Source organism: Naegleria gruberi (genome assembly GCF_000004985.1).
Source record: "Naegleria gruberi genomic scaffold NAEGRscaffold_46, whole genome shotgun sequence".
Lineage (NCBI taxonomy): Eukaryota > Heterolobosea > Eutetramitea > Acrasida > Naegleriidae > Naegleria > Naegleria gruberi.
The window spans coordinates 319,189-331,698 of record NW_003163281.1 but is presented as its reverse complement, the minus strand read 5'-3'; the positions used below and the strand labels follow the sequence as shown (position 1 = coordinate 331,698).

Genomic DNA, 12,510 nt, shown 5'->3' with positions numbered 1-12,510 from the left:
TAACAACAAAAAATGATTTGATGATGATGAATATTATCTTGTTTATTAAATCATCATCATAACGATGAATATATTACATGTAACCTCCAACAACAACAACAATAATAATTAATAACAATAACGCTGTGCCACTTTCTCACCACCAATATTATTATTATGAATAATAATAATGAAAATATAATGACTAACATAACACAATTTAATATATATATTTAGCTTCCATTCAATTCTCGTACCACTACAAATAATATGGGAGATTTGCGTCAAACAGCAACATCCCTGATCAAACTCTCCAATTATCAACTTGATACTGTAATCAATGGTCTACTCCACGTGAATACATCATTGGAGAAGAATTATCAAAATGTAATGTCTTCACCTGAAACTCTAGCCTTGTCTGTTGGTGGTGGTAATCTTACACCAGGTGCTTCAGGTGATTCTTCAACAAATCCATCAATAATTAATCAAACAACAGGTACATTTGGATCATCCTCATCATTGGGAAGTAATGGTGGAAACACTACGAATAATAATAATACTACTACAACAACAACAGGAGGTTCTTTCCTCATTCCTAATAGTGGACCAACAACCCAAAGTAGATTAAACCTCTTCGATGGTATTAAAAACATTGCACAAGGTGCCAATCCAAATAATAACAATAATAATAACACAGGAAGTGGAGTTGGTTCACAAATTCCACCTGAAACTCTTCATGCTATTGAAGAGGAAGTTTCTGAACGTTTCATTCGTTCAAAAATCATCATTTTCCAACTCTTTTTGAAAACCCTAAGTGCTGCAATCAAGTATGATCGTTTAGATTTACGATTTGATGATGATCACTTGTTAATGATTGAAGCTGATTCTTCCAATGTTGATGCAGGTACTGGAGGTCTAGATGCTACTACTACTGCCTCTGATTATAGTGAACCAAGTTCTGATCAATCTGGTGAACCAACTGTTGATGATTCTGGTTCAACATCAGATGAAGAATTGGCACCTCCAGCTGGATTTAATGAAAGTGAAATTACAAAATTAGGCAATGATTACTCTGAAACACTTTTAACACAAATTATTGATACATTGTTCAATATTAGGTCATTAAGTACAAGTGGTGGTAATGTAAATACTGCCAACAATAATTCAACTGATGAATCGACAAGGACGAAGGGACCACATCAATATCTTAAACATTTGGCTGCTCGTGTCTTGTTCAAATTGTCTGTTGTTAATTTTGAAGTTGTTTTTGTTAGAGTTGAAGACTTTTTCAAAAAGATGAAATCAGACGAAGTTGATGATAGAATTTATCAAATGATTGAATATATTAATTTTGACAATGCTAAATTAACTAGATTAATTTCATTATTGAATGAAGTTCAAGCAAAATTGAAGGCAAAAGCTTTTGTTGCTCTTGCAGGTCCATTGAGACAAGCAGTTTGGAATTGGATTACTAACTATCCTCATCAATTCATTAGAAATTGTAAAAACAAAACTGAATTACCAGGAGGTCCACAAAAACTTTTCAATGTTATTGCAGAGAGAAAATTGAAGAAACAAGCTCCATTCATTTGGCCACTCCAAACAATGATTCTTCTCTTGTGTCCTGAAGTTTTTGCCAATACAATTATGGCTGTTAAACAAGGTGATAAACCAAAGCCATCTGAAAAGAAGGAGTACAAATTCTTGGAAAATATTCTCAAAGCTCTCAAGGAAAAGAATACTAAGCGTGATGTAAATTCTGATACTGCAGTTGTTTGTTTTGTAGATTTTTACAAGGCCAGTACCTATTTGAAGAGTCGTGATTTGACAGCTTTCCGTTTCCTAAACAGTGAAGTTCAAAATGCATTACATGAACGTTTAATGAATGTTGATAATCCAGTTCGTAAAAATGGTACAGATGACGTTGATGTGAAATTAATGGTTGACTTTTTCGTTTCTGCTTATAGAATCAATCAAAGACACGTAACCAGTTACATTTTCCCACACTGTTTCAAAACCAAGAATACAGTTTTTAAATTGGCTCTTGCTAAAGCCATGTTAAAACTTGCTAGAAAGAATTCTACATCCCTCAAGTGGCATCCAACTCTTGCTCACAGTTACAAACATATTGCAAAATTTGTTCGTAACATGTTCCAAGAATTACTCCAACAAGAAAGTCTCTTGTACAATAAGCGTGGCCAATCAGTTGCCCAACCAAGTGGTTCAAGTTCTGGATCTACTACCCCTCCTTCCACTGAGACTTTATTAGCTTGTTTGGCTGTCTTCTTTGCTGAACCTAGACTTGTATTGGAAAATACTAGTGACAATATTTCTGGCCACATTAACGAAATTTTGTACTTCTTTGTTGGTTTGGTCAATTGTTTAGAAGGCGTATCAAATTATCAAGTTCAAGCTCAAGCTTACAAATTACTTCAAAAATTGTTCCAACCTCACTATATTATGCAATGGTGTCCTCAAGATATTGCTACAGGTTTCATTGATTTGAGTTCTTCTGTTATTTCTAGATTATGTTTCATCTTATTCCAAGATAAGGAATCTCAGGGACAAAATGTTACAACCATTTTAGAACTAGTCAAGGATGTTTGTACTGCATCAAACAAATTCTTGAGTTTACACAAAGATAAGATTACCGACCAAAACTTAGCCAGTAGAAAGCGTACACAAATGTGGGAATCAGCTGAATCAACCTTGTTGGTTCTTTTATGTTCCACTGATCCAGATATTTGGACAACTGCTGCTGGTGTCTTTGGAGATTTGTGTGACATGATTGATATTTTGGAAAATAAGGAAACTCACAATGGTATTGCTCAAAATTATCAACTCTATCGTAAGATTTCTAAATTGGATGAACTAGGTAAAACCAGAAATCACCAACAAAAATCAATTCGTCGTCTCTTGCGTCGTGTTGAATTGCAAACAAAGGCCAACTTGGCTGCTTTCATTGAAATGTACTCTCGTTGGAAGGACTTTACCAAAACTCTCGAGGAAGGTTCAATTAGAAATAAGGAACTCATTGATGATGCCAGATTAGTTGAACATACTCGTTTGAAGAACTTGTGGAAGAACTATACAGCATTCTTATGTTCTATGGGTGGTGTTTGCTTACAATCAAGTGAAACTTTATTGAATCCATCCAACAATCCAGTTCCAATCAAGGATCAAGGTTCAGATGACAGTACTAATGATGGTAGTTTATCTGCTAGAGGAGTTCGTGGTGGTACCACTCTCAAGAAGGAAAAGAAGGACTTTTCCATGAAGGATGATTTGATTAGAAATTTGATGAGATTGGTTGTGAGTGATGTTCCACTCATTCGTGACAATGTTGCTCAAACTATTGGTACAGAGTTGGCTCCTTCACTATATGGTGTCTTGTTCCAATCTTTGCACAGTTATGTTTCTGGATGTTTTGAAGAAGGTGCTTCCATTGTTCGTGTTTCTTCCTCTTCTACTTTATTCGTAGAAAAGGCCATTCACATTGTTCGTTCTGTCCTTGAACAAGCCCAAGAAAATTCTGAAGATTTAGCCATGGCCAAGTTTGAAACTCTCATTTTGAGCTTTATTCGTTATTGTTCCCAATTGGTTTTGAATAAGGATTATAACGTTATCAAGTGTAAATTATGTATCTTGATTGATATCATGATGAAGCGTAAGGAATATATCACCTTTAACAATGAAATTATGTTCAGATTTGAAGCTTTGAGACACATTACTGAATGGACTAGTGAATTCGTCAACAAGACAGCTGCCAGTAGTACAACATCAGTTGTTGAACTTGATTTCCCTAACTTGGATGCTTTGTGTATGAAGGCAATTTCTGCTGTTCTCAAGGATTTGAACTTTACCAAAGTTCGTGATAAACAATCGGCTGGAAATGGTGAAAAGAATGATGATATGAACAAGCGTGAATTCATCAAGCACTTCTCATTCCTCTCAAGATACTTGACAAGATCCAAGGTTGATAAGGATGCTCATCCACAATTGCGTGAATATACCATCTTGTCTTTGGGTAATTTGCTCGAGTCTAATATTAACTACGGTCTCGAACAATTCATGAAGATGACCTATATTGAAGATCAAGAAACTCGTTCTGCCTTCTTGAGTGTATTAACTCGTGTCATGAAACAAGGTATTCAATTGGAAGAAGAGCAAAATACTGAAAGTGTAAAGAAGTACGACAAGCTTCTCAATCTCTTAATTCAAGATCCAAACTTGGATTTGGTCTTCTTGATGGTATCAAGTGTTTCTGTAAATGAAATGGATGACTTGTGTAAGGCACTCATCAGATTATTTGCTGAAAGAGGTAAAGCTTTGGAATTATTGAAGAGATCTATTGATAAGGAGGTTGATGCAACATCTTCTTCCTCTACTCTTTTCAGAGCAAACAGTTCTGCTTCGAAGATGTTGACAGCTTATTGTAACTCTGTTGGATTCAAGTATATTGTTGATACATTGTCTGAACTTGTAAAAAAGGTTGTTTCTGATCCTGGTAATTTCGAAGTAGATGAAACCAAGTTGAAACCAAATGAAGCTGTTGAAAAGAATGCTACATTATTAGCTGCCACTGCTCAAGCTTTCCTTGAACATGTCTTTACTTCTGTTGATGAGCTCCCACTTCAAATTCGTTATCTTTGTAATTATTTGGCAGAATCTGTTAATAACAAATTCCCACCAGTTTATGATGACGAAGAAAGACACTCTACCAAACACGTTGTTGTTGGTGGTTTGTTGTTCTTGCGTTTGTTGAATCCAGCTATTGTTTCTCCAAAGACTTCTGGTCTCGTAGATCAATCACCAACTGCTGAAGCTTCCAGATGTTTATTGTTGATTTCCAAATTGTTGCAAAACGTTGCCAATGGTATCAAATTTGAAAGAAAACAAAGTGCCTCTGATGCCAAGAGTTTTAATAAGGAAGCTTTCATGGTCAAGATGGATCCATTCGTTGCCAAGAACTTTGATAGAGCTCGTCAATTCTTTGACTCTGTTTCTTCCAAGTGCCCTGATGATTTCAAAGAAGCTGAATTTATTATGGAAGATGAAGTTCGTGAAGAAAACTTCTTGTGTGTTCACAGATTCCTCTTCAATAACATGGAAAAGATGCAACAAAGATTGGTACAACTCCAACGTTCAGGTCAACAATCTACTCAAAAGATGGATACCAGAAAGACTATTGACGATAGTGATCTTTCAATCATTTCTCCAGTTACTGACCCAAAGAAATTGGCAGAATCTATTGAACGTATGCAAGTTATAATGACAGAGTTGGGTAAACCTCCAGAAAAGGAAGTCAAGAAGACAACTATGGCCTCAGCTTCTGAAGAATATAGCACTCCTCATCTCATTCAACTCATTAGTGACAATAAGGATAAGGATTTGAGCGTAATTGAAGAACGTAAGATCTTCTACAGATCTGGTGCAAGCAAGGAAGCAAGACCAGTCTTTTACTTTATCACTCAAAACTTGGGATCTCACTTTGCTGAAAGTACAGGAGATAAGGAAGATGACAAGGTCATGTACCATATCTTTAAGACTTTGATGAATTTCTGGACTAAACCATACGAAGTTGTTGTTGATGTTACTGGTTTACGTGAAGAAACAGGTCTTCAAGCTGGCCACATTGTTAACTTCTTCAAGACTTTACCAACTGGTGCTCGTAAGAATTGCGCCAGAACCATCATCTTTAATCCAAATTCCTATCTCAAGACTCACCTCTCTCAAAAGTTCTCCTATGTTAAGAGAAAGGCTATCAAGAAGAAGGTTTCTTTCTGTATCTCTGTTCGTGAATTGGAAGAATATATTGAAAGAAAGAATATCGACCTTCCACAATCAACTCTTGATTATGAACGTGATGTTGAATCAACATTCAGCTCTGCTTTCATTCTTTCACAACGTGGTGAAAAGAAGGATGCTGTCGTTAAGGTTTCAAAGAAGTATTTGTGTGTTATTACCTCAGATAATATTCTCAACCACGATACCAAGAGAATTGACTTTATTGAATTACTTTCAATTTCACATGCCACCATTTCAACAAATGCTGGTAACACTGAACATGTCTCTGTTGAATATGGTAGTAATAACAAGTTGATGATCAAGGCCGAAAAGAATGACTTGCTTTTGATGAATATTAGAAATTCCATTTTCAGACAAAAGAGTGAAGCCACTCTCGACGACAGAGTTGGTAGAGAACGTGCTGAAGGTATTCGTCAACAAGATATTCCAGGTTCTTTACTTAACATGTGTTTCCTCAACTTGGAATCTAAATTCCCAAGAACTAGATCCGAAGCTTACAATTTATTGGCTGCTCTTGCTGAACAATTTGAATTCCCAGTTACCTTATTAGAAACTGATATTATTTGTGTTCCTCACAATACTGGTGACTTGGTTGTTGCATTATCTGAACAAGTCAGCAAGGCTAAACCTTTGTTGACCACTCAATTCCTTCGTGAAGCATTGCGTGGTTTCAACAAGGTCAGTTTGCCATACAAGTACTTGGTATTGAAGTACATGAAGCCATGGATTAAGAATTTGTCCATGATTTATGCTCAAGCTAATGATTCCAAACAACAACCAGTTCAACAAATGAACTCTGAAATGAAGGGAGCAAATTATGAAATGTCTATCATTGGTGGAAGTATGATGAGTAACTTTGAAGCTCAAGTTCAAATTGATAGAACCACTGAGTGGTTCCCTGATTTGGTCAAGTCCACCATTGACTTCCAAGATATTTATCCTGCTGTTTTGAGTGAAATTTGGGGAGAACTTTCAAAGGATGGTGCTCTTGTTGATATTGCCATGAGATGTATTATTAGTGCTGCTCACGAAGCAGGACCAAAGATGTCCAAGAAGGTTGATATTTTGAATGATTTGGTTGTTACATTGGCTTCAGGTGGTCATGCTCCTGCTGTTGTCAAGATGATTGTTGATCAATTGTTGGATGTTATGGATAATGAAATTCACGAAGTTGTTGAACCTCTTGAAGAACATCCAGGTTGGGCTAAGGTTATTATCTATAGCAGATTCTTGCTCATGTTAAGTTTCCAAAACAGAATCTCCGTTTTGGACAACTTCCCAACTCTCTTCTACATTATTTCAATGATGATTGGAAGAGGATCAATGTTCTTACGTGCTACTATTCGTGGCTTTGCTATCAATGTTGTTCACTCACTCTCCACTAGTTTGGACTTTACGAATGAACACAAGAAGATTATGCAACAACATTTGAATACCCTAGTCTCTGACAAATTCCAATTCATGTTTATGGGTACTGATGGAGCTCGTGATATGGATCCATTTGTTTCTTTTGAAAATGATGGTACAACACCTGCCAAGAAGGAAAAGCCATTCAAGATTTCACCAATTAACATGTGGGATTTGGAAACTCTTGCTCACTACTTTTATGAAGTTACCAAGACTTGTTATTTGGTCGACCCAGAAATTCAAAAACGTTGGCATAAGGAACTCACTCAAATGTGTCACTCCAAGGCCTTGAAGACTAATCCAGTCTTCCTTCCAAGACTTTTGGCTATGTATGGTGTACTCATCAAACCAGGCGAAGAAACACAAGAAACTCTTCCATTTGTTGTTGAACGTCTCATTGATAGTTTCTCTGCAAACAATGAACATACTGCTGCTTTCCGTACTGACTATAAGATTGCCACCTTGTTGTGCTTGGGTCAGTACAGTTACAAACTCTCACCTGATGAACCAATTCTCAAGCAAGTATTTGCCATTCCAATTGTGCTATTGGCATTGAGTGATGAATCATTATTCCCTGCTGTAGTTCACTTGTTCGATTGTGTTTTGAATGCTGTTGGTGCCAGTCCACAATTCCAAAAATGTATTTCCATCGAAGAATACTTTAATAGTTATTGTCGTGTTTCTGGTTCCCTTATTGATAACGTGATTACAAAGGTTGAAGTTTCCATTGGTGTTAGTTTCCGTACTCACTTTTCATTTGCTTTGAGTTGTTTGTTGATGAGAGGTCTCACCAATGCACAAACAAAGTCCACCACTGCCAACATTTGTGCCAATCTCATTACCTTATCTGCCAGATTGCAACACAATCGTATGTTAATGTTGGGAGAAGAAGAAGATGGTCTGAGCTCTATTGACCAACCTCAATTGCAAAGTTCCTCTCAATCAGACCTCTCAACTGCAAGCTCACCTGTTTCTATGGAAGGATCCTCACTTCCATCCACACCAAAGATTATCAGTGAATCCAGCATCAAATTCTATTATTCAATTCTTGGTTTCATTGCTCTCTTGATTCCATCAGACTTTGAAAAACTTTGCCAAATTTTGGGTGGAAAGGTATTCTTCAATGACAAGACCTTCTCTTCATCTTCATTCACTCCACTTCTCTTCACTAGATTCTTAATCACAGCTGTACAACATGTTGATATGGATACAGAACGTATTGCCATTTACTCTGCTCTTCAAGAAGCTTTCCACAAATTGCCATCTGTTTTCATTTCAGTTTATCCAGACATTTTACCACACATGATCAATGTTTACAATAAGGCCAATATTACTCGTATTGCCGAGGTTTCTCTTACATTGATTGATACCATAATGCAACAAACTGAGGAAAAGAGCTTTAAACCAAAGACTCCTGTTAATTATGATGATACCTTATCCAAGTCAGGATTTGGTGGTTTGGGTAAATTAGGTTCTTTCAAGATTGCCACTGATAAGATTAAACATGATGTTGGCTTGTTGCTTGTGGATTACTTGAAGGAAATTTCAAAGAAATAAATTAACTTTAAACTACTAGAAAAACAATTTGAAGGTTCCTTATTTCATTGACTTTCACTGTCACACCAATTTTCTTTCCAACTATTTTACTCGTAAAATCAACAAAAAAATGATCAAACTGTTACTTGGTCCATTTTCATGTATTTTAGAAACATTACGTTCATTCTCTTCAACTCCAATCGGAGAAAACTCCCAAATCATTCAAATTCCAAATGAAATTTTATGTGAAATTTTCGAATACATTTCAGGGAGTTGGTTTTCTCTGCTAAGAGTTTGTAAATCATTTCGGAAAGTCGTTATAGAATTAATTTACAGAAAAGGGATAATATTCAATAATTCAATGATGATGGACTTGTTCATGATGGAAAATATTAGAATTGATGAAAATTTAATATTGGACAGAAAGATTTTGAAGAGATATTTCAAAACTCATGTTTATGAAGCTGCCTGTTGCTTAATTAATGATAATAGGACAGTGAGGAGCCCTATGTCAGTTGTATTTGATCCTGATTTGTGGCAGAAACAAGTTCAACAATTGAAAAATTCCTGCACTTGCTTTCATGAATACCAAGCCAAACAACCAAAAGAGAAAAAGAAACATTATTCATATATTGCCGGAGATTTCAACGTTGGAAGATCAACATTTTGTGAAACAGTTGTTTACAATAAGGCGAAATATAAAATCCATAGAAATTGGACTGAATATTTAAAAGTGGATTACAAGATTGGAGAGAATAATTCATACGAGCATGGATTATTTTTCCCTTCAGTACCATCTCTGACATTAGCTAGTCGTCAATCCAGAACTATTCCAATAATATTTGCCATTGATAATGAAAAGTCCTTCACAACAGCCAAAACAATGTATGAAAGTTTGAAGAGTATGTATAAAGAGAGAGATCAAATTGCAGAGTTTGTTCTGATTGGAAATAAGGCAGAACGAACGAAGAGAGTGATTTCTAAACAAGTGGCTGAGAAATTTGCATACGAAACTATGGATTCCTCTCTCTATTTTGAACAACAGTTTAATGATTCTGAACAAGCTCACAAAATAATGTTGTACATGTTTTTGATGGGACAGATAATTCTTCCCCTTTTGGATATTAAAGAATATTACTAATGAAGAGGAATATATTTAATGGTGGATTTGGATATGATTTTATTATGTAATCTTATTTGGAAATTTATTTATAAATGATTAAATATTTACTCTTTCTCAAGAGATAGCTTTCAACTTTCACCTTTTCACTATTCGAAACTAAATTCATTTCACTATAATGCATTGGAACTTTCAGCACAACCATAGAAACTCCATCATTGTAAAGTAATTCATGTGAAATTTCATTAACACTCTTCTGAGTTTCATTATCGAATAGATACAAATCGTAAATAATCGAATGTTTCGAATAATCTGAATTACCCCATGGAGCATCAATTAGGACTAAACTATTTGTTCTTTCGTTTTGTGGAATTTCTTTCCATAACTCAAGGAAATTTCCTTCCAGTACTTGAGTTGATATTTTTCTCATGTCTTGTCTGGAATATTCTTTCAGATAAACTTTCAAGTTATCTCTCAAGCAGTTGCATCTATTCGAATCCATTTCGAAACTTTTCAAATTCACTTGTTGAGTGCAATAGTATTTTCTGAGAATATCGACGAAACCAAAGGTGTTTCCGCCAATTCCTCCAGTGGCATCATAGATATGAGTTGGAATGTTATGAAATTGAGTTTCGAATTGTTTCAAAATATGATGAGAAACATCTCTTGCTTGTCTGTATGGAGTTACATACGAAAGTGCATCAACACTATCTGTTTTCATACCGAAACGAATTCTCCTATGGAAATAATCAGAAACCTTTGGATCTCTATCCTTTCGTTTAGTTTCTTCTTGTGTTGGATTAACTTTGTTAGAAAGTAAAAGAAGAATTTCATCCAATTTATCTTCAAACATTTGCAAAATTTGAATTGCCAACTTTCTATTAGTAATCTTGGACATTTCCTCTGTGAATCCAAACTCTTCCCAAAGCTGCTTACTTTCTTTGAGAATTTCATCAGAGATTTCATCTGAACTTTCGAATAGATTTCTCACTTGCAAAGCCACTTCTTTCTTTCTCTCAGCTTCCTTTATCAATCTTTCGACACCTTCATTAACTACAGCAAGCATATTTAGTTTTGTTTTTTTGTTAATTTTGAATAAAAAAGCCTCTGGCAAAAGAATTCTAATATTAAAAATGAATTGTTTGCGTTGTGAATTCCAAACCTTCATACCTGTCAGTAAAAAATCAACAAAATCAAAAATGTCAACAAAATCCCTATTTATTACTCACATTTGAAGGTTTAGAATTCACAACGCAAACAATTCAAAAACGAATTCACAACATTTTGCCATAAAATTAACGACCAAGTCAAAGGGAAAATCTTCTCAACTTTAAAAAAATGTCAGACAATAAGAATAGCAATCAACCATTGAATATTAAGAAGAAGCAAAAGCAAGATTCTAATAGACAAGAGTCACAAGAAAAATTTGAAACCAGAAAAGTTGATTCGAATAACAAGAATAATCTCACTACTGTAACTGAAAGAAAGCATTTCAAGCAAACCTCAACTGTTCCATTGGTAGAGAAGGTTTCAAACTTGGCTTCACTGATTGACCAAGCACCAAAGGCAATTGACAAGATTTTCCTTGTTAAAGGTGTAATCTCTGAAATATTTGCAGAAGAATATGCTTACTACCTTTCTGATAATACTGCTACGGTTAGATTAGTTTGCTCTGAGAAGAATTCCAACAAGAGACTCAAGATTGGTCAAATGATTCAATTGAAAGTTAGAGTGTTTCGTTCCAGAATGACACAAGTTGGAAAGTCATTGAAATTGTTGGAAAGAAGTCCATTTAACTTTCTTATTGAATCAGAAGGTACTTTAGTTTACATTAAGAAGGACCAAAAGTTTCTCGTTCAGGAAACTGAGCCAATCGAATATGGTTCATTGGACTATTCCTTGAGAAAGCTTTCCAAATCAAAATTGCCTTTGAATCATGAAACCTTTGATTGTAACGTTTTGAAATTGTTACTTTCCTGTTTGAGTTTTGAGAGAATTCAAGAATTGGAGAGAAAATTCAAAGAGTTCAAGGCCAATCAAATCCTAGCAGAAATTCTCGATTGTTTCGAAAATGCTAAAAAGATTCAACAAATGGGAGAAGGAAAGAGCATTGATAAGTGTTACAAACTCTTTAGATTGAAATATGCAAATGTAGGAAAGAACAAATCTCTCAATAATTTTGATGGCAAAAAGGAATTACCAGCTATTAGATTGGGAAGATTGAATGATTATGTGGTCAGAGATCCAGGTCAGGAATCATTTGAAGAATCTCAAGTTGAGCTACCTTTATTCACTCACACAAAGGTTTGGATCTTTGAGGAACTTTCCAATGAGGACCAAGAATTGTTGAGAAAGGGATATAGTGATATGTATGGTGAAGCTAAATTTGTTAAACTTGATGAATTGGCTCAATACTTTGGAAAGAAGAATGAAGAAATTATTATCAAACATTTGGCAAATGACTTGTAAATAAACAACTACTTGAATTGAAACTTGATAAAACAACAATATTAAATCCTCAATGTAACTCATTCAGTCAGGTCCTTTGGTTCATTTGAAATAAACAATTTTTTGATGAAACTATTTAAATTTTAATTCTAGGTTTTGTTTCTTTTTTACAGTTTATAATATTACAATCATTATCTCTTCAATTTATTAGT

The 12,510-nt window shown here is 35.0% G+C and overlaps 4 protein-coding genes across 4 annotated transcripts; 3 read left to right on the top strand and 1 right to left on the bottom strand.

Annotated features, from left to right (window-relative positions):
• Positions 1–249: 249 nt before the first annotated feature.
• Positions 250–8,770, top strand: NAEGRDRAFT_80941 (rasGTPase-activating protein; the record flags this gene model as incomplete). Its single annotated transcript, XM_002673538.1, has 1 exon — positions 250–8,770. One exon carries the CDS (start codon positions 250–252, stop codon positions 8,749–8,751), a length of 8,502 nt encoding a protein of 2,833 aa, XP_002673584.1. The 3' UTR covers positions 8,752–8,770.
• Positions 8,771–8,860: 90 nt separating this feature from the next.
• Positions 8,861–9,871, top strand: NAEGRDRAFT_71471 (Ras-like GTPase superfamily protein; the record flags this gene model as incomplete). Its single annotated transcript, XM_002673537.1, has 1 exon — positions 8,861–9,871. The coding sequence occupies one exon, from the start codon at positions 8,861–8,863 to the stop codon at positions 9,869–9,871; it is 1,011 nt and encodes a 336-aa protein (XP_002673583.1).
• Positions 9,872–9,935: 64 nt separating this feature from the next.
• On the bottom strand, positions 9,936–11,018 carry NAEGRDRAFT_51603 (uncharacterized protein; the record flags this gene model as incomplete). The annotated part of the gene is made up of 1 exon (XM_002673444.1): positions 9,936–11,018. One exon carries the CDS (start codon positions 11,016–11,018, stop codon positions 9,936–9,938), a length of 1,083 nt encoding a protein of 360 aa, XP_002673490.1.
• A 170-nt stretch (positions 11,019–11,188) lies between these two features.
• On the top strand, positions 11,189–12,319 carry NAEGRDRAFT_51602 (uncharacterized protein; the record flags this gene model as incomplete). The annotated part of the gene is made up of 1 exon (XM_002673536.1): positions 11,189–12,319. One exon carries the CDS (start codon positions 11,189–11,191, stop codon positions 12,317–12,319), a length of 1,131 nt encoding a protein of 376 aa, XP_002673582.1.
• Positions 12,320–12,510: the final 191 nt, after the last annotated feature.